At 36.1% G+C, this 23,320-nt stretch overlaps 1 protein-coding gene across 1 annotated transcript; it reads left to right on the forward strand.

Moving 5' to 3' along the window:
* The first annotated feature begins 4,244 nt into the window (after positions 1 to 4,244).
* Positions 4,245 to 23,114, forward strand: BOP1 (Ribosome biogenesis protein 1). Its single transcript, XM_051209960.1, has 12 exons — positions 4,245 to 4,351; positions 4,385 to 4,687; positions 4,719 to 4,820; positions 6,913 to 7,314; positions 9,287 to 9,558; positions 12,139 to 12,489; positions 16,128 to 16,272; positions 17,148 to 17,345; positions 18,484 to 18,811; positions 19,793 to 19,877; positions 21,597 to 21,704; positions 22,823 to 23,114. Exons 1-12 carry the CDS (start codon positions 4,295 to 4,297, stop codon positions 22,983 to 22,985), a joined length of 2,514 nt encoding a protein of 837 aa, XP_051075445.1. The 5' UTR covers positions 4,245 to 4,294; the 3' UTR covers positions 22,986 to 23,114.
* Positions 23,115 to 23,320: the final 206 nt, after the last annotated feature.

Genomic DNA, 23,320 nt, shown 5'->3' on the forward strand with positions numbered 1-23,320 from the left:
ACCCACTCTCAACTTGATCTGGACACTAATTGGGGTTTCTTATTGCACACAAATTTATGTGCCACAAAATTGTCTGTTCCGCCAACGGTGTCCAAACCTTACTAGCAAATCACAGTCATAAAGAATCACTCTCTTCTACAGCTAAGACGCGAAAACCACTACTATGCATAGTGCAAACGAACTAATGACAGCATATATGGGTAATTGAGACCAGTAAGGAACCAAGGCATAAAGGCAATCAGAGAAGACAGGCTTTAGTATCAGACAAAACCGATCGGTAAACGTCTCTCATTCGAAGAGCATATCCCATCACGTAGCTTCTCTTTGACAAGCCAAAACCAGATTTTCTCAATTGCTATATCCCAGTGGCCCAACCAGTGACAACGGTGACGTTGCCGACATTCTGGCATAACAGTACTTTCGGATAATTCAACCATCCTGTACTAAGCAAATTGATGAGAACTTCACAAGAAAGCCAACAGCAGTCTTAGAATTGAAGCTAAGCGCTGAACCAGTGTACCAGAAAGTGCAGCATCCCAATACGTTCACTTCTGATCCGGATATGGTCCATCCTGCAATACTTAGAGAAGCGGCTTTAGTTTTGGCAAAACTGCTTAGCTTGATGTTCACATATTCGCCGAGATACGGTATTAGAAAATTGTGAGCTGGTGCACATTACACAAATTTCTAAAAAAGGCCAACGTTGTGAACCTGTAGTGGCACTGTGCCTAACCACACAGTCCTCAAAGCTGAACACAAGACAACTGGGAAAATAGCTATTCAACACTTAACGCGAGAAAAACCCAACGATGGAGAAGGCGGAAACAATTAATTGAATTAGTTCGAGTCGATCAGATGGCGTAGCTCGGCTTTGCAGGCACGATCCTACTTATATAACAGCCTTTTGTCTATATTAAATATAATGATCTATTTCCAGCCTCAATGTGTATTGATGATTGTGACAATACGAATGAATCAGTGTAGGTAATGATGTGAAATCCACGTAGGACTTTACAGATTAAGCAATTACATCATGACAAATCTACAATTTTAAAATTAAGTCTATTATTAGAGCAGTACTAATGTGGTGTGTGCTACTTACATTGATATAAGTAGTATATGTCGCGAGTTAAAACGTAATATCTGGCAGCAGAAGATGAGGTGAAGATCAAGAAAGGAAGAGCGAGAGCACAATGGAACTTGTAAGAAAATGCATGTACAATGGAATGGGAGACAATGGATTAGTATTTGCAACGGAAACAGTCCAGTTTGATATGATGCATTGATATTTTGCAAATTGACGATTGACTTTATGGTATTCAGATTTTATTGAGATAGTCTGTAATTTTTGTGCTAAATACATTCGATTGTCCCCACCCGTGTTCTTGTTCACTACACTAATATCATAGTAGACCGTAATTCTACAAGCCTTCCAGCTACCTGTCAGGAGCACTTCTCTCAATACCCCCAAATATTAAAAACTTCCTGGTATGCAAAGATCAGCGTGACTGCTTATTACCCAGAAACCTTTTAGTATCCAAACAACACGGTTTCAATAATGGTCACTCTTGTATAACCAACATGCTGACCACGGTGGACAGATGGACAACCATTCTTGATAGCAAGAGGAAGGTTGATGTTGTGCACCTTGATTTCTCCAAAGCTTTTGATAAGGTCAACCATATATGTCTTTTCAATAAGCTTAAACGGTTAGGTATCAAGTCACTGCTAATAAACTGGCTTACTTCATATCTAAGTGATCAACATTTTAGGGTCAAGGTAAACTTCGCTCTTCCTCAGGCAACAGAATGTCCTTGTGTGTTCCATCACGGTCGGGTACTGGAACCCTTTCTCTTTTTAACTTGAGTGACCTTCCTCAGAAACTATCGCTCAATGTGAAACTGGAGAGGAGTATGTAACCATGATCATCATGAGGATCTGACTCGGTGGATGAGAGTGAACAAATTTTAAACACTTTAAAATAATCGGGTTGAAATTCAGTTCTTTGTTCTTTTTGTGTGATTTATGTACGAGAACAGTCATTCCGGCTACGTGATTACAGATTAAGTCTTTGATATTCAGCACCTTTCCCCACTAGTGCACAGTGATCACACTGTACTTTACTTTAAGTTTAGTACACATGGCATACAATTTGTATCTGCTCCACCCCGTCCCGACATCTGGCGAGCTAATATTCCGGCAATCAGAAACTGTGCTTTCTTGACTGATTGGTCAGTCAACGCGGATGAATTGATCGAAGATTAATGGAATAGGTTTAAGGCTACATTCTAGTTCGTAACGTCGCCGTTTATCCCATGGTCAGCACGTAAGCTATCACATTGCCCTCCATGGATTAATAGGGAAACCCGGAAGCTGTTAAAGCGTAGGAAACATTTCTGGGACTTATTCTTGTTGACAGGTCATGCACCATTTAGGCGTGAGTACCAAAAATTCCGTAATATCTGTAAGAAAACCATAGCCAAATCCCGTACCACTTACGAACGACAGTTAGTATATGATAGCCGTACTTGTCCGAGACGATTGTTTTCGTGTGTTAAACGGCAAATGAAACGTAGTGATGGTATTCCCTCGTTACTGTTACACGAAAATTCAGAATTACTAGCTGAATCAGATCGAGCAAAAGCTGAGACTTTTTCAGACTATTTTAGCGAAGTCTTCTCTACGTTTATTGTAACAAATACTTGTCCCACTCACACCGAGATACCAGCCATTGAATCTGTACAGGTGACTGAGGAAACTGTCCTTCCGTTGATAACTAACCTCAAACCTGGTAAGATACCGGGCCCTGACGGGTTACATCCACGGTTGCTGTCATCTCTTGCGGACATTATTTCAAAACCGCTCGCGACACTCTTCAACATGTCCGTTTCACTCGCTCAACTCCCTACAGATTGGAAAGACGCTACAGTCAGTCCTATATTTAAGGATGGTCAGAGACAGATCGTATCTAACTACCGGCCTGCCAGTTTAACTAGCATTGTTGTTAAGTTGCTTGAAAAGATAATTTGGGTTAGGTTGCTAAGCCATATAGATTCACACAATCTGTTAGCTCCTGAGCAACACGGATTTCGTAACAAGCGTTCATGCTTGACTAACTTGCTTATTGCGAGGGAGGATTGGACAGCAGCCTTAGATAACGGTCTGTCTGTCGATGTGATATTCATAGATTTTAGCAAAGCATTTGACAATGTTTCACACTTAGGTCTTATGCAGAAGCTTACGAGCTTCAGAATAATAGGTACTGTACATGAGTGGACAGGCAACTTATGTGAATGCAGACAGAGAGTAAGGGTCAATGGGACGCTATCCGATTGGAAGCCAGTCAAAAGTGATGTACCCTAAGGCACCATCTTAGGCCCTCTGCTCTTCCTTCTCTACGTTAATGAGTCACCACTGTTGCTTAGGTCGTCGACATTATTGTTTGCGGATGACGTAAAAATCTGGAGAAAAATAAAAAGTGAGGCTGATCATCTGGATCATCAAGCTGACTTAGACGATTTAGTTAGATGGGCTCGAGGTTGGGGCTTAGAAATCAATCCTAGGAAGAGTGTGCTAATGCACATCGGTCATGGTAATAGTTACCATTATACTATTGAGGGTAAACCTCTTCCATAGGTTCAAGAGCATAAAGACTTAGGAGTAGTAATAAGTCATGACTTAAAAACAACTACGCATTGCAGCACAGATGCTATCAAAGGTTTACGTGTGTTATGTTCGCTTTGACGAGGAAATGTTTCGAATTTTGTATCCCACCTATGTAAGACCACATTAAGAGTACTGTTTCCTAGCAATTAGCCCATGTCTAGTAAAGGATACTAGCTCATTTGAGAGTGCTCAGAGTATGTGAACGAAGGATCTTTCTAAACTCTCTTACGATGAGTGTTTAAAACGCCTTAACCTTTTCCCCTTGTCGTATCGTAGGTCGCGAGGTGACATTATACTGGCATTTCGTATCCATAATTATTTGTCTGCAACAGAGACGGGGGTTTTATAGGTCATATCTGATGGGATCGTTAATGCTGTGGAACAAAGCTAAGGTGATTGTGATCTGTAACAATTTGAAATCAAATCATGCTGATGATCCTACTTCTACGTCCCTCTAGTTTATATACGTAATATCAGCACCTTCTGTTGATCCATTAAAAACGAGATTGGACCTCCACAGTGTTACAAATTGCAAAAATTATTATCGGTCGGATAACCTCAATCCTTACTATTGTAGGCTGGCTGACCGGCAAGTACAACCACTGCGGTACAGGGCTTGCACGTTGCGATGTTGTTGTCATCACGAACGCGTGATGAGTATGATTTCGACTCTTCAGATGAAGAAGTAAGGTTGAAAGTGTCTATTAATATAAATTAGGACGTGAGAAATACTGTTGGAAACATACCATTGCAATGGTATGATTCCCTAGCGCACATTGGTTATGATACCTCTGGAAGACCTATAATGAAGCCAGATATTTATCATGGAAAACCTGATGCTATTGACGAATTTTTGCGTAACACTAACATCGAAGATGGAGGATCAAGCGTAGAGTGGCGTTGTATACGTGACCCACATACTGGACAGTTAGTGTTGTTAAGCGATGGTGATTTGGAGATTGTTCACAAATCTGTGAAGGGTGAGGGTATTACTGCTGATTCGAAAGAAGGACCGTTTGAGGTAAACCATATTGTAAATCCATTACTTCCAGACGTGGGAAGAGTGGTTCACCAAGGATGTTATGCAAATGCCACTTACCGCCCACCCCCCTCAAAAAAGAAGTTTCATCCCATCCCTGTTAGATAGAAGACGAGTAAGTAGTCGTTTATACGAATTGGATTTCATATTAGGTATTGAACGTATAAATATGTGTTTTGAGTAGTTTTCCTTAATTCGCTATCATGCTAATCCTGAAAAAGCATGCCATTACTTTTACGAATTGTTTGTATCTCTACTTGTGTAGACCACTTGATGGTCTACTTATTTTCAATGTTGTTTTTCACTTAAGGCCATTGTCTCAACCTAAACAACGTAGATTGGTGTACAAAGTGACGGCACCATATAAATAATAGCACGTGTGTAAGCTCAATATTTGTATTGTATTACACGATACTACTTTCAACCTGTTGTCAACGTCATCTTGCTAAATTGCTTACTACTTTGCCAGTGCAAGATAAACACTTCGCGACAACGCCTAATTTGCGTATTAGACGCATTTGTTGTAAAGAAAAGTGATCATATAAATCGTCAATACATTAGACAAAAATTCAAAGTAGGCCTAATAAATGAAAAACAATCACTTAAAAATTGTCAAATAACTTCAACCGCATAGTATATTTCAGTGGTTACATACATATACTAATAATTGTAGGCAGTACACTGATAGATCATATATAGTTCACCACTTAATACCTTAACTGTCTCCTATTTGATGTTTAAGCCATAAACCTCTGGAGTCACAAAAAAACCCAGTGGAATTTGTAGAAATAGTATCTCTAGTCTACTGCATAACACTCTCTATTTCTTGAAATCAAGGTTTTTGACTGTTGAAACGAAATTCACTTGTTAGGGATGTTTGGATCTTATCATTATCGATACTAAGAACTGTAATTGACCAGTCTTTTTCGACATACGTTCGTTCTGTGTGGATTGTCTTGGTATTGCGATTAAATCGCATGTATTTTAAACGGATTTAGCGGAGGTCATGTTTCAGTCTCACTAGAAATAATCGAAACTCAAGAGCTAATCGGCTATTTAACAGTCTACTGGTATCTATAGGTAGTTTTCCAGAGCAATACAATTTCAATACCGACATTAAAAAGAATATTGTTTATTAACCTTATTCCGTTCCGGTAATTGTAATAACCAGTAAATTACGTTGTAAACTCATTCGTACCAAAGATGTCCAGTGTTCTATGCTCTGTCCAAAAGTATTGATCATAATATATCTCGATCGAATACTAGTTCATTCGCTATACACCACAACATTGGAGAAAATTACATGGCTAAACGTTACAACTAGACTGGAATCACATTAGTATTGAATTAACACCCGAATTAGACGTCTTTGTAAATGGATTCCATTTATATTGGGTGTCACCTAGAATAACCAGCATTTGTATTAGAATAGAAATAACACTGGCAATGGTATCGTAGTGAAATAAATCCAGGACTGAATTGGACTGATCGGGTCTGCATTATACCGAAATGAATATAAACTGTCCTCTGTCAGTCGGTGGACATGGAGAGTCCACCTAGGGGAGTTGGAAAACCTTGATTCCAAACCAATGGTGCACATGGGCTCCAGTATCCTGAAGGAACAAATGGCGTATGAACCAATCGTTGGTCACCGGCTACCATGGGAACGCATCTCCTTACGTTACTCCACTGCCTTGTGGTTCAGACCTTCAGGTCAAAGGCTCCGGTTATGGCCCCCTAAGAAAACCACCTGCCTCGGTTTGGGCACCCGGGCAGTATCACAGCCCTCACACAAACCGAATGACTTATCTGGCGCATATGTATTTGGTGCCTCATTGTACCAATATCTGTGTTAAAATAAATATTATTATAATAATGTCCTCTGTCAGTCAGTCACCATGTCTCATGGATTTACACATTATAATAATAGAATATGATCAACAGATAGGTAGATAGACAACCAAACGAAGGATTCATGCATAAAGTATTCAAATTAATCATATTACTAAGCACAAGTTAACCAATGGAATTGAACTGATGCATTTGACAGCCACATGCTTAGTTAGATATCGTATTCCAAAAGGAATATACGATTATGGTAATTTAACATGTATGTATTAAACACCATACTGGATAAATATAGAGTTCTACAAATCCTACTCTCTATGTAATTTTTACAAAGCATCTCATTTATCTGTGTATTTCAGGTAGGTAGAATGGTTCATGCCATTAAAAGTGGTTGGCTTGTTCCAAAGTTACCATCTTGGGCATTAAGCGATCCAAATAATCTAGATGAACTCCGGATGTACGGTGCATATATGGCTTCTGGAAATCCAGATGTACTGGATGCAAATTACGATGAGGAACCGTTGAGTTTTAGTTCATTTGATGTATCAACATATGTATTTCCTGATGTCTGGAATAATCAAGATAATGAAAACGACCTTGTGAATACTACGACATCCTCATGGCAATCGAAATTGCCAATGCTTGCTTCTGATTACCGGCCACCACGGCCACGTCCTTACCAAAAAGCTCCTGAAGAGCCTTTACCTGGACATATAGCCTCTTATAACCCTCCTCCAGAATTTTTACTTTCTAAGGACGAAGTAAGATTCGTATACTTTGTTGTCGATAATGTATTGATATAGTAATTTAACCGTTCATCATTTATTCTTAAACTGCATGGTGTGGTGCGAAATAAGTATTGTAACATAAAATAACTTTATAAAAGTTAAAGTGAACAACGAGATCTCATCAAAACATAGTCAAAGCAAGACTTCATTTATTTTGTTGCTTGCTTTTCGCATTTACCAATATAGAAGATTTACAAAGTTGTGGCATGGTAACCAGTGATTTCTGTTCCAAGCACTATCTGGTAGCATTTCTAACCAACAAATCTTATGCTTAGTGGTTTATTTTCTGATGAGTTGAAATGAATTCAGAAAACTATCATATTCATATAGATAAGCAAGATTGTATTAACTGAGTTACTAGACAACCTAGTTTTTACATCCACAAAAACGTGGCAACAGCATCAAAGTATACATGTTTCAATACCTGTCGCACAACTAACCAGACAGTGAAACTTGACCAAGGATGATTGTGAAATCAAGTTCCAAATCTAGAAAGGTATTATGTGCGTGCCATGCTCGATACTACTAAATCGTTTAAAACTAAAGTAACCTGTCCACTATCGTACAGCAAAACTGTAATTTTTATACTCAGGTTATGAATGGTATTTTGATTTGCGAATTTGTGTTTTCGTCACGTTCACGTGAACGATGCTTCCAAAATACCACTAATAGAAAAGGTGACGTGAAATAGCAAATTAAAATTATATATCAATAACAATAATCTTAGCAAAATAGTATAATTTACTTGTTCCATGGATTCTCCTTAGTTGCTGAAGCTTAGAAAAAATACTAATAATTATTTAAAAGTACTTTCATATATAATCACGTTGATTAAGTAGTCGACTACATGAAAATGACTTATAGCTCTTTTACGTTTTAGCCGTGTTTTATTACTTTTCATTAAAGAACATTGGTCTTTTAGCTAGTTGGTATTATTACTTCTTATTTTTCAAACAGCTGAAGAAAAATCTACAAGATAGGTGAATTCACATTATCGTGTTATGGCTGCTGTTCTTGCTCGATTCAAATGTATAGAAATGGAAAATCATATGAAATTTCTCACTTCACTGGACGTTTAGGATAGATTTTTGTATTTACCGTCAGAAAGCCGTTTTTGTACACGGATTTCAGAGGGTTAAAAAGTCTCAAGCATTCGCTTATTTTTAAGTAGTTTAATTTCTAGTGCAATTTCGTTTGGCAAATCTACTCTACCCAAGTGTAGCCAATAAAAGAGTAATATTATGGTGAAAGTTTAACATCAACTTGCTGAACTTTAACTGGATATCACTGGGTTTAACAGTTGCCGTAATGTACTTCCAGAAGTCTGAACTTCATATTGCTTATTTATAATGTTCTATTGGGTGTTTTTATCTTTAGACTTCTCCTATCATTTATTTTAGTATACTGCCAATTAATTTGTGTTGGGTTAGTGCTTCAATATTAACTGTAAACTTCGAAGCCCACCCTACTTCTGTAGATTTAAAAATTAAAATACTACCATCAGCGCTCATATTTAAAGTTTATATCGAAGCTATGTACAAAACCCAAAAGCCAGATATGTACGATCCTATCTTTTAGGCTACTTTAAGACAATGACTCAGTGGTTAAAAACTTTTGACTGTCAACCACTAAGTTACAAGCTTGAGCTTCATTTCACGTACATGGGTCTTGAGAAACAGGTTGGTAGTATCACTTGCCCTCACACTCAAAATATAACTTGAAGCCAAGTATCTGACAGGTGAGTTGTTAACCGGAACTACTAACAGTAAGCAGAGCTCAAAAATCATGTATGCTAATCTTAATTTATAATCGTAGTGTTTTTGTACTTGCCTGAAATGATGGGTCTACAAATATTATTGTTTCAAATTAATGTAAGTTTGACTAATTATCTTAATAGCGTAACATTGGTGTTGTTTATTACTTTCCTTTTTCTCGTCAAATATAGGAAAAGAAAGTTATGAAGGCTTGGCGGGAACGCGTACGTGATGGACATGTTTCACGTGTTCCACCACAAATGCCTCGCAAATTTTCATGTTTAAGGCATGTCCCATTTTCCGAACGTTATTTGCATGAACGTGAAGAGCGTGTCAAAGATTTGATCATGGCTACGCGTTTCGAAAAACAACGTGTTGCAACTACTCCAGAAGCTATGTTGCCACCCATCCCAAGTCTTTCACAATTGAGACCTTATCCGAGTCATATTGGATTACAATACATGTGAGTTCTCAAAAGTCTAAATGTTACTACTCTCACAAACGTAATCAACCATATTTTCATGAAACACTTCATTTTATCACTGATATTAGCGTTATCCCCATCACAACCACGTTGATACCTGTAGGTTTCCTGTGATTTACATCTATACTACAAAAAACGGTGATAGCAACAGATTAGTTAATCTTCGCATTTTAGATGTATGTATAGCTTGTCATCGTTGCTAAATAATCGTATTTTTTCAAATGAATAGGATTTGTAACACGCTTTTTCGATTGTAGTCTAATGAATTACTGAATGTCATATTTATTACCTTCACTTGTCGAAACTTTGGGATCTAGTTGTGGCCCAGACACATTCACCCTTTTTCTTTCCCTGAATCTTGAATTTCAATATTACCTGATATTTTTATTCAGCGGATTTTTCCTTCTTTGTGTTTAATATTTCTAATATAGTCGATACTACTATTATTCCAACCCACTTGTCACTTAATGTGCATCAATTCAATTTTCCACAACACAGCTAGATAAACTTATCAAGACAAATTCCAGAGTAGAAGCCGTGACAGTATCAGTAGTAGTGGAAAGACTAAGTATAAGAAGAAAAAAGATTTTAGGACTTAAGATCTAAGGAAAGACAAAAGTGAACACAGTGCACCATTGTGTAGTGTTTTTAAGCCATATCATCCAACATTTTCAACTGCTGGCTACGAAAATCAGACGGACTTGAACCAGATCGCCCCTAGCTTTCCTCCAACCTTCTACACCAGACGTCGCCTATCAAGGTTGGCGATGGTTAACCGTAACCGATGACTGATATCCGTAGTAACGAAAGTCAGTACATATACGTAAAAATGATCTTGTGAAGTGCCTACGAATAAAATGCTAGTAATGAAAAGTTAATTGCTAACTCTAGGATCTTACCGTCTTTTAAAAACATTACTATGTTTAAAGTAATTAATCCCTTTGATAAGCTTGAATAGTATAATAAAATTATCAGATCCGTGTTATATTAGCGCAATACATTTTGAACAATTTGACCACATATACACTTGTTGAGAAAATTTATAGATAAAAATAAAGGGTCAACTAGACTAGAAATGAAGGGTTGGAGAAAACAAAGATAATGAAGAAAAACAATGTGAAACTCAACACTCTAGATAATAAACTAATATTACCAAGGTAGGTTTAATGTGAGAACAAACCGTTTTTGAATATATAAGTGGGTTTTGAATTTTCGTATGGCCAAGGCTTCAATAAATCTTAGTATATCTTTTTTAGTACTTTTGTACAACGCCACAAAAGCCGTGTTAAGACCAATATTATGACCTGTGTTAACCATGTTTGCGAGAGAAGCCGATTTATGTGTATCATCTACTCTAATTGAGTCATTTGATTTCATTTGTTTTTGTAACCACTTACGTACATGTTCAGACACTCTAATTTGTAGATCACGATTATTCCTCCCTATGTATATGTGGCCACACACACAAATGCAAACTGGTAAACACAGTGGGATGTGACACAATCATTTAGGTTTTCACTGAAGCATGGACCTTGTTTTTCAATAAAAAAGGACCTTTGTTACATAGTACGTTTACTTACAACTGATTTGAGCATTCGTTTCAGCATAAAGTCATTTGACTAACCTCTGAACGGTAGGGTAATGTAGACAGGCTTTTTTAACGCCAGAGTGTTGTAGTTCTCACTAGTGTTCTTCGACTGAACTGATATCAGTTGACGATAAAAAGTGTCATTCTAATTTTAAAAAAAGCATGAACGAGAGTATCCATACAGAAACTGCTGAACAGATAACTGCTTTGGCCTAGCTTAATACTCCACAGTACCTTGTGATGATAATTCTATATTGTACCAAAATACAATATTGAATAAAGCAATTAATCATAATAATGGGCACACACCAACTTCGCCATAGATGACCAGTTAATAAAGTTTAATAACTACAGATCACCTATTTCGACGACATATTATCAATAAAATAAAACAGAAGGAACTAAGTATTTTATTCAATTTAACAAACATTATCCCGTTCCTGAGAAACAAATTAGGTTTATGATAAGTGATAACTTTTATCAACGCTAACTTTCACCTGAAAAACCGTAATAAATCAAAACAACTGTTTCGTCCTGATTTGATGTTATCGCTTCAATTTAAAGTATTTGTTCTCACCATTTACCTACCCTGATAATGTTAATTTATTGTCCAGAGTGATGAGTTTCACATTATTTTCTTTATTATCTTTGTCTTCTCTTGCCCTTCATTTGTCTAGTTGACCTTTAATTTTTATATATAAATGTTCTTAACAAGTATATGTGTGGTCAGATTGTTCGAAATGTATTGCACCAATATAACATAGTTCTGATAATCTTCGTCTTCTTATTACATTATCCAGATTACTCGGTTGTTTTATTCATCCGAATATCTAATTTATAGGTAATAACTAAGTAATCAGTTTAGACTAGTGTGATGATATTTCTTCGAAAAAGACACTAGTGATGATTTATTACACATTAATCCATTGAATTCACTTTTCTATTTGCTTATCTGCTCTTTTACAACTAAGTGGCCATTCAGGACGTGTAACCTCGTTATCAGTTTCGCCATGTGGACAGTGGCTTGCTAGTATTTCCCCATCTGATGGTTATTTACGCATATGGGAAACTTCTACAAACTATTGTTTCCGCGTTTATCGTCTTTCTAATCCATGTGTAAAAGAAAAAGTCAAATTAAAACAAAATAACAAGATACGAGGGTCAAATTATGAAGATTCACAATTGAATAACAATAATGATATTGACGAAGAGGAAACAAATCGTCAACCGAGTGACTATGAAGAAAACTGGTCTCCATCTTCTCCTTCCGCTAGTATATCATGGAATCCTAATCCGGAATTACATCTTTTAGCTGCAGCTATGTAAGTAGTGTTTATCATTATTAATAACTGAATTAAGAACTGAATTCCGATTAATCTCTGTCCGTATATATGCATTCAGTATGAATTTCCTCGATTTAACCATTTTGTCATAAGTTTTATCGAATAGATGGATGGTGGCTAAAGGTAGAACCCAGGATGCGGGTTTCATCCTACTAGCAAGTCTTAAATAGAATAAACTATTGTTGTCCTGGATTCTATGGCTACCCAAAGTCCATCTATCCTACCTATATTTGAATTGTCGTAATTTTCTTCCCTCGCTATTTTGGTACTTTAACTCTGACTTGTAGGTCTATTATTTTTAAATCATTTCTAGAAATAAACGTATTGAGCCACTTTCATGGTTGTTCTCTCTCTAACTTTTTATTAGTATAATAACTCGAACTAGAGACTTGAGAACAAAACTATATATAACTATAAATGAAAACTAATATTGTGGTGTGGGTTACTTATATCCACATAAGTAGTATATAACGGTGGTCAGGCATAGAATGTATTTCAGTAAAAGATTGACAAGGAAAGAACGGGAATGGAACGCAATTGGTACGAAAATGCATAAACCATGAAATCTGAGACAATGGACTGATATTTGAAAAAGGAACATTCAAGTTTGATATGATGGATTGATATCTTGCACATTAACTATTTACTATATGGTTCTCAGATTTTTTTGATGCTCTGTAATTTAGTGTCCAATATATTCGATTGCACCACTCGCGTTCTTGTTCACTACAATATGACAAGAACTAGGACTTTCTATCAGAATTGTAATATAATTGTCATTGAAACGTGATATGGATCGATATATGCGAGATAATGAACACTTCTGCGGATAAAAATTTATTCTAAGCCGAGATGGATGATGACTAGTAGTGGAATTCAAAACGTCCATTTCATCCTATTTGGGACTCGTCAGCTGGATTTACCTACATCTCAGAGTTGATATTCATTCCAGGATTCAAACCAAGCATTTTTCGCTTCAAATACTATCGCGTTATCCATTTAGCTACTGAGTCCAGATAGCCATCGACTTATTAAATGAGATGAAGTCCCGGAATGAACATCGACTTTGGGATGCAGGTAAATCCAGCTGACGGGTCACAAGTAGGACGAAACGGGCGTCTTGGACACCATTTCTAACCACCATCTATTTCTACCCGCAATTCTTGTGACTTGATGGCGGTATCGAGTCAATCTGCAAAAGATGCACATATGCCAAAAAGAGACTGATGATTTTCAGTCCTAAGCATCGACGGGAAAACTTAAACAACCAATGTTAATTGTTAAAAATCTACTTTTCTTATCGAAATCCCAAAGAATTTTTTTGACTACACAGACTTACATGCATTAATTATTGGCCAGTTAAATAAGACACTGTACTGATATAAAACAGAATGCTACACAGAATTTGGTGCTTATAAAAAAGATTATACTGAATCTAATAGACGAGTTGAATGTTGGGGATGCCATATCTTTATAAATCACTTGGTAAACTTTTTACTTTTTATGATTTGATTGTGGGAACTTGAATTTCTCATCTTCGTGTGTAAAGAGCTCATTATTACCATCTCTTCGTGTTTTCCATCTGGAAGGACTTTAACGTTATTGGTACGTTTTTTCTCTTAGTGCTGTATTTTGTAACGCTTTTCAGGGACATTTTTTGTATTTGTATATATTGTGCATGAACTGAGTACATGTTATTCGTCCTTCCGGGCTGTTCATGGAATTAGATATTTCCCCGGCTGAACGTAGTCTTCTTCCTCTAGTTAGCCCGGCTTGGGCTCAGAGGAATAACTTAGCTTTGCCTTTTTGTTGAGTTTCTGGTTTTCGTTCCGTTCTCTGATCCAAGGTAATATCATAACATCGCGAACATAGCAACGAAACAGTAAATTAATGTACAATGAAATCTCATACAAAAGATGGAAATGTGGTGCTATTCTGAACAAAAATGGTTCACTGAATTATTACCTGACGTCGCACTTATGTCCTTTCTAACAATTAGAATAGGTAAATTGAAGACCAATTGGTAGTTTCTGTCATCGTGGACACTGGCACCATTTGAAGAATTAGTGAAACATAGTTGAAAAGACACTGGGGTTGCTTTCGTTTGTTAGCTCACTAGTAACTTACCTCGGAATTTTCCCGAAGTTTTGGTGTTTAGTCCTAAGTGGTAAATCCCATGTATGTTAGAAGAGAAACAATTGTCAGCAATAGCCTTAGATGGCTGTCCCACTATCTCAAATCAAAGTTTTAATTACACTATTAGAAATCGACCTAGTAGTACCTATAGTTCGGCGTTAGCCGTAATACCTGAAGGCCCTGAGTTCGATCTCAAGTGGGATCGTGAGTTAGCACATCATAGGAATTCCATACTGGTACCCCAAATGAGACAAATCTATGACGATGATAAACCACAGACTAATGAAACTCACAAAGCATGTGTTACGTATGTCTTAGTACTGCCTACCTCATTTTGCGTTTTGATGATGTAGAAGTAGGTTAGAAGAAAGCTATGAGGAATTAAACAAAGGTATACTACCGGTCCATGAAGTCATTGACCATTAGATTGCCCCTTGTTAGTAAATGCAAATCATGAATTAGCATCAGTGCGTTGGCTGAAACCAAAGGTTGGAATCTATCAGTGACATGGTCCAAATTCATTCACTTTGTTTTCCTTTAGATTTTGATTTTGGAAATTAGCTTATAATGTTTATTCCGTGGATTTATTATTTCTTATGGAATCTTATTGTCTATCTTTAATCATTCCTACTATTGATACTATTATTACTTCGGTTACCTTGATATTCATCCTGATACTTTTATTTAGCTGTGGTAATGTGCAAAGTTTGATGATAAACATGTCCTAGGTCCTACATTGCTTTTGATTCATTGAGTTTGGGATATATTGAATTTGCACAAAATCAACTAAAATTGGAAATATAGTAACACTCATACTCTTTGATTCTACAACTCATGTTAATCCCTTCAGTAATAACACGTCTATGAAAATCTCATTAATAGAAATTTATTAGCCCTCAATTCTCAATAATCTTTTGTCGTTATTGCGTCAATTGAAAATCTCGTTTGTTTTTTGACACTACTACTTTCATGTAACAGTTATGTTAACTTATTTTTTCTAGCAATTTATACAATATTTATTATTTTATTCAGTTGTTGTTCACCATAAAAAAGTTCTCATTTAATCTAATCTAACTTACAGTTTTATCTGTGTTCTGAAACTTGATTGTTATGCAAAAATGCTTCAGTGGATCCATCAAACATTGGCCAGATAATAAACACATTCAGTTGATCAAGTCTTGACTTCCTTTTCTAAGGAATGAGATACACAATTGATGAAAAATGCGGCTTAACTTTCTAAGGGATAAACACATATATGCATAAAGAGTATGTGTACTGCTTTTTTTTATTTCGTTGATCAGTAAAATGCTTCCTTCTCATTCAGTGGCTTATTGAGGACGCATATAGGAGGCTAGTTTATCCGTATCAGAATTGGGCACCACATGTCACAACAAAAAGTTATTATTTACTGTTAATACTATTATTACTATTCTTATCATTCGTGTAAATAATAACCAACTTTGTTGTTACTCTTTTCGCAGTGGCACTCAGCTATTCATCATTAATCCAGCTTTAGGAGATCGTGTTCGTGTGTCACACACTGAAACAAGTCTTTTAAAGTGGTGGTCAGATATGAATGACAATGTAGCCAATATATCTGTTCAGATACCAGATAACAAGGCTGAAGTAAGTATCATTTTTTCCTGCTAACTTATCCATGAATAATGGATCATGGTACAAATACTTAATTCATTTTATTATTCCACACAGGTGCCTGACAATAGCTAAGATGAATAGTCAGTAATCTTGTGGACTAGTGCAATTGTCTTAATCTGATGACTACGTTTGCTTTTGCCACACAACTTGCTCTCAACCTAGCAGTCAGTGGCTTAAACTGTATGTGACTTATGTCGATCGTCGATTTACGAAAATATCTGTTGACTTTATCCAAAATTTCTCCTAAAATTATTCTATCGTAAATAACTGGAAATATAGTTGGATGCCTGTAACAACTTTGTTAAAACAGCTTGATTATTTCATTTTAAATGTTATAAGATTTAGATCAATAATGTGTTGGACTTTGTATGCGATTTAATGGAGAGATGTTTACGACTTCTCATTATATCGTGCACAGTAGTCACGTGGATTTCTATCTTCATGAAATCTAACAAAGAATAATGTGAACAAGATAGTCAAATTCGAAACACGCATTATCAGTGTTTACATAGCACATCAATAGATAGACAGATTCTTTTACAAAAGTAGCTTATAATGTGAAACAATACTAACAACTTACAAAGTCCCGGTTCACATACCCTATCTTGAGCAATTTATCTGTCTGAAAAAACGGTAATAGGTGAGGCCGGGTTCATATTCTCAACCTTATGGTTGAAAGCCAAATACTAAAACAACCAAGTCATCCCCTTAATTAATATAACCCGTCTCCGTAGTGATTGTTAAGTCAGTGAAATACCAAGTATCGGATTGTAAGCATCATTATCGCCTTACTTAATTCAATTTGATCATTTTAGTAGTATAACTGAATGTACATTTTTTTGTAGGATATTGTAGATACCGCTGAAACTATTCCAAGCAAACAATTACGATTAGATAATGAAATGAATATCGATGATGAACAATCAGAGATTGAAATGAAAACAATGGCTAAATGGACTATTAAAATACCACCACAGACTATGAATAAAGTGGCCAAATCCAAAACATATGAACGTCATCGGATTATCATCACTGTTACTGATGTAATTCCATTTTTAAATACCATTTTATAATTTGATTACTACTATTTATCTATTCATTCGAAAGTACAATTAAATTCTTAATCAAGAATATCAAACGACTCATCACTTATTTATTTGAACACATAAATATTAGTGCAAAAGGGCACCCAATATATATTCACCACACAAGTCACTTGGTTTGTGTGTGGGCTACGATAGTGCCCGGGTGCTAAAACCAAAGTAAGTGGTTTTCTTGGGGGGCCACACCCAGATCCTTCGACCTAAAGGTCTGATCTACAAGGCAGTGGAGTAATGTCATGCAGTTCCATTGTAACCAGTGACTAATAATTGGTTCATACGCCTTTTGTTCCCTCAGGATCCTGGAACCCATGTGCACGTTTGGTTTGGAATCAGGGTTTTCCAACTCCCGTAGATGGGTCCTCATTTATCCACCAACTCGGTTAAAGCGCCGAACATTCGCTTTTCGTCCTCTCAATTTTGTAAGCAACAATAACGCCGCGAGAAGGCAGTGAGTAGGACTTCCCTGGCAATGGCTGTATACGCGCAGCCATGTGAGAGTATTTCGGGAGGGACTCTTCATACCCTCGGTCGTACCAGGGCATTTGGGGACAAAATCAGAAATAACTCCATTTCGCTTGGTATCCTAATTAATTGAACAATAGTTTAGGGCACAATTGTGTTGTGAACCCTACTTATGTTTGATTATTTCACTGAAAGTGATCAAATCAAAATGTCTATTGAAGCATTAAAGCTATTCTTGGTTTCAATCCCTGGAAATTTGACAAATATAATATCTTTTTAAGTATTTATCCACTGATTTCTATTTTGTACACATAAATTCCAAGAATTTAGTGATTGTATGTTTATTAAAGTGAAGCTTAATTATTCGTTGACTAAATTTAAGCAGTGAAACTACACTCTAAAGCAAGTCACTGTCTCTTTTTTTCAATATCTAGTGCTTCATATATAAATAGATATAGAAATTTTTATGTTACTGCCCATAGACATAAGTTTTATCTGGGTGTTCACAATTCGCAACGCAGAATTCTCCTATGAGAAATGAAATACACTGTATTTTATTTATAAGCGTACATCTTACTAAATATTGTCTGTGTTTTAATCTTCTATTTGTTTATAGCCTATAATTAGTTTAGATTGGCATCCGAAAGGTGATTATCTACTTACTTTATCTCGTCCAATTCTTTCTTCACATGTTCGTTCACGATCAGCTAAGCGATTATTACTTCATCGTTTATCGAAAATGTCTAGTCAAGCTCCATTCTCTGACACTGGTAAACCAGTAGAATGGAAACAAGCTGGATTTCATCCAACTGGTAAACCGCATTTATTTGTTGCTAGTCCGCGTGCAGTACGTATATATGATTTAGTGGAACAAAAAGAATTACGTTGTTTACGATTGGAAAGTTCATCGAATTTCATCAGTTGCATGGCACTTCATCCATCAGGTTATTTATCATTTAACAATATTATTATCTTTTATTTTTATCAGTTTTATCATTCTTATGCTTTAATCATCAAAGCACCATTCTCTAGTGGTTAAGTTTTATTTTAAATCAACATTTATCCCATTGGTATAAAGAGACTTTTGACTAGTGTGTGAATACTTCAATAATCGTTAGAGAAAACAAAAAAGTTGTATGTAGTGACGTATCAGAGTATGTTTAAATCTGCTCGCTATATAATCACGTTATTAAGACTGAAACGTTTTCGTTTAATTTGATCTTACGACTTGGATTTTTGAGCGGATTACAGTTAAAATACTTTCACTTCACGCAATTATGTATAGTTACACTAAGAAAACTCATTGTAATTCACTTTAAAATGAAGAGGCTTATGCATTTAATATTGTTTTTCATCGTTTATGTTTGAGGGCTAGTGATATTTTTGTTAATCATTTTCTTTATAATTATCAATCATCATATTCGTGAATGAGATGGGATATTGCCCAGGCACCCACAAACAAGCGATTTTCTTGTAGATTTACTTCTCGAACCTTTGATCTAGAGGTCCAACTCACAAGACAGTGGAGCAACGTCAAATATAGTCTTTTGGTAACTGGTGTCCAAAATAGGTGCATGCGCCATTCGTTCCCACATGGCCCTGGAGTCTATGCACACCATTGACTTAAAATCAATGTTTCCCAACTCCTAAGTAAACCATCCGTGTCCATCAACCCGGTTCAAGTTCCGGGCATTCGCTTTTCGTCCTTAGACTGCAAGTATGCCTTACTTGACGAATATAAACTAACACAACACCTAGATCTACGGTTTTCTCCTATCTGTCTTCAACTGTCTAACAACTGAAACATGATTTCCCTGTACAAAAAAACAACAGTTTCTTGATTTCTACGCTATAACAATATCTACTCCGTATTCAGTGTTATTGTAGCCTCCATACATGCTGAATTACTTTTTTTCTACTTATAGGAGATCATTTAGTTGTTGGTAGTTATGATAGTCGTTTTAATTGGTTCGATATCGAATTGGGTAATGTCCCGTTCAAAAAGTTACAGTGAGTTTATTTAATGATTTAGTCAAGTATTGATTTCAGTTTAAATTGATTCATTCACCAGGTAAACTTAGATGTGAGTCACATCTCAAGTATGGGGGTCAATGATACTACCCACCTTTTCGAACTAAAGTGCATAGAACTGAGTTCGAACGAGGGTCTAAAAGTCAAAAACCTTAACTACTAGATAACCGTTCCACGACTTAAATATATTATATATGTCATTACTGATTTCTTAATCAGTCGTTGTGAGGGAATCTATTTTCTGGGTGTATGTTGAACGGTTTTTAAAATTTAAAAGATTCACTATAATAACAGAACTCAACTAACTGTACAATACGGATTTTCGTTTTCATCTTTAAACCAAATTTCTGGTCTAGGCTACTGATAATCCTAGTAGTTAGTGCTGAGCTCTTGAACTGAACGGTTTTAAATCGAATAAATTGAAAAATAAACCGTCACTCCTACTTTCATTCCTATTGTCAACAAACAATGCTTTTGTGAAGCCATGCATGAAGTCCATTCAAATACTTCAAGCCGTTGTTTAGGCTGTCACCACTAATTAAACGTTGGTCTACACTGCACTCAAACAGGACATCAGATTTTTTCTTGTAATGGTCCTTAGTATATGTGGTTTTGTGCAGATTGTGGAATTCTCAGGATTTGAATCACGAAATTATCTTGGCTATTTAACCATTGGAAACTTTGAAGTACTGGTCGGTCATTTCGTTTTTGTATTAGACTACTTAGCAATATGCGTCCACGACCATGCAACGGGGAATCGGACACGACTCTTGATCTCGTGCGCGAACGCTTGACTTCTAAACCACCACGTCAGCGGTGTATATGTCTAACTGCAGTCAATTCATGACATTGCACAACCCTCATATATTGCCTGTAGTACATAAGTGCCATGTACTCAACATTGTTGAAGTCCACTGGCCTCAGCTTCTAAGAACTTCAAGGATTGTATCTTAATGCTCCATTTTTTTGTTTGGCATGAAATCGAAGTATCGTGATATGCTCTAAATTATCAACACAACCCATATCATTATTTAGTAGGGTTTAAATTATCCCGTTGTTAATATTATTGTCTAAATTTCGGCCACTCCTTGTGCCATATAATCATGTATAGTGACTTATTCTATTTCATTGTGATTATTGACTCATTGCCTTGATTGGTTTAAAATTTTCGTATAAATATTCATGTATATTAGAGTAAAGCCTGATGACGATCTAATTGAAAACAATTATTCGCTTTTATGTGTTTCATATAATCATCCCAACTTTTTATTGTATGCGTGTTCAAGCAGGATTTTGCGTAATTTATTCACTGACCTCTTAGAAAGCGTCGTTTTTCGTCCTTCTTAAACTAAATACTATTCATGTTAAGGTGACAAATTCTACGTCCATCACACATATAGCGCATTACGGTTAAACATTAAAGTCTACAGCTATTCTATGATATGTAGTCGGTTACTCGTCCTGTAGAAATCTAAGTCTAAATTAAAACAAGAAATCTTATCGCTCACATGTTCAATGACTAAACCTATCCTATTATAAAGGTCATATTTATCGTATTTGTTATCACCACCTGGATGTTCTAACCCTTCACATTAGATGTTGTGCGATTCGCACTACTGCATATGCTTTAATATAGATATCGTTATCTTTCACTTGTAATGCATAGATTTGTGGAATTAATAAATTATTATTTTTTAGGCTTAATCATGGCGCTGTTAGACAGTTAGCAGTCCATTACCGTCGTCCATTAGTTTCTGTAGCATTGAGTGATGGTACGATTCTCATAATTCATGGAAAAGTAATCGAGTAAGTGAAATCATCTGTGTACCAAACACACAGAAATCATTTGTTTTGTTTTATAAATACTCTGCTGTATTTATTCATGCATGAATGTTAAAAACATTGAGTTAAACTCTATCTTTCTAATGAATAGATAAGTGATCTTAATTGCAAGATTGAATTTCCTATATTAGATGCTCTTCAGAAACACAAAGTCGCCGAACACTCAACTCGGTAACGCTAGGTATTACAAGCATAACAGCGGAATCGCTCTCACCGACACACCATAAACTCGACTAACACCACGACGGTGCCAGAGGTGACCTAGATTGGCATCAGCTGTTTTGGTTTTCACTCTACCAGCAACATTAACAAAACGATCCAGAAACACAAATGTTTCAACCACTAATGGCTCACCCGAAAGAGTGCAGTCACAGGCTCCCTCTAGTCTTGTAAAAGTACTTGTTCATCTACAAGGTGCAAATTACATCTCATACTTCTGGGCACTGAGTTTTAACTAATTAGTTGCAAACTGCATAACTTGGGCATCGTCGCATATTAAAACGATCACATCCCATTATCAAGATTGCAAAGTCGCTCTCCAAGCAACAGGTCTACACCACCACCACCACTTCATTCAGAGCTGTCTCCAGAATGTCATCGATGACAAATTTGAGGAGGATTGGTAAGGTAATGCAACCTTGCGTAACACCACTGCTGAATTAGAACAATACAGAGGTGGTTGGATCGCCTCATTGTCTCCAAGGTGTTTATGTACAGAGCCTTCAAGAGGTTGATAAACTCTTCAGGTACATTCTCCTTGAACAGACAATCACAAAGCATATTCCTGTTTCAAAGGCAGTCGTAATGTCAAGAAATATAATAATAGTCTGGGGTAAAAATGGTGATGCTTTAATATTTGATGGAGGGTAAATATCTGGTCTAAAACTATCATGCTTTTCAAAGGTTCTGCATAATTGGCGAATACCAAGTATATTTAATATAGATATATATGATGTATGATCAAACAAGTCTCATTTAATTACTTAGTTATGATTATATTGTTTTTCTTCTCATATATTGACAAACACTGATTGCTTTGATCCGCTATTTCTCCCCTCACCTCCTCTAAAAATAAATTGTAGTGATTTATTATCAAAACCAGTTGTTATACCAGTTCAATTAATTCGTACTGGACAACCAACAAGTCATTCGAATGTATTTTCCACTGTGTTTCATCCACGTCAACCACATGTATACAGTGGTGGAGAAGATGGCAGTGTTAAACAATTTGTTGCATGGAAATGACACTTTGATTGATTAAATCTATTATGATGAATTACTTTGTATTCTCATAGTTTGAATCTGTAATTTCTTTCTTATTCTTGTATATATATATGTATAAATAGAGATATATAGAAAAGAAGTGTGGATAAACACTTTGTTTTAAAGGGAATGAAAATAAAAGTGGTGATATAAAAATAAAATTTTTATAACCAATTTTCAAACACGTATAATGTAATCTTTAAATGTAAATTTCTGATAAACAAAAAAGCATCATATTGTAGCTTTATACCCCTAGCTGCTTAATTTAGCACAACACATTGAAGAAATTGATGATGACTAGTTAATAACTTAAGTTC

The sequence above is a fragment of the Schistosoma haematobium genome, chromosome 1 (genome assembly GCF_000699445.3).
Source record: "Schistosoma haematobium chromosome 1, whole genome shotgun sequence".
Lineage (NCBI taxonomy): Eukaryota > Metazoa > Platyhelminthes > Trematoda > Strigeidida > Schistosomatidae > Schistosoma > Schistosoma haematobium.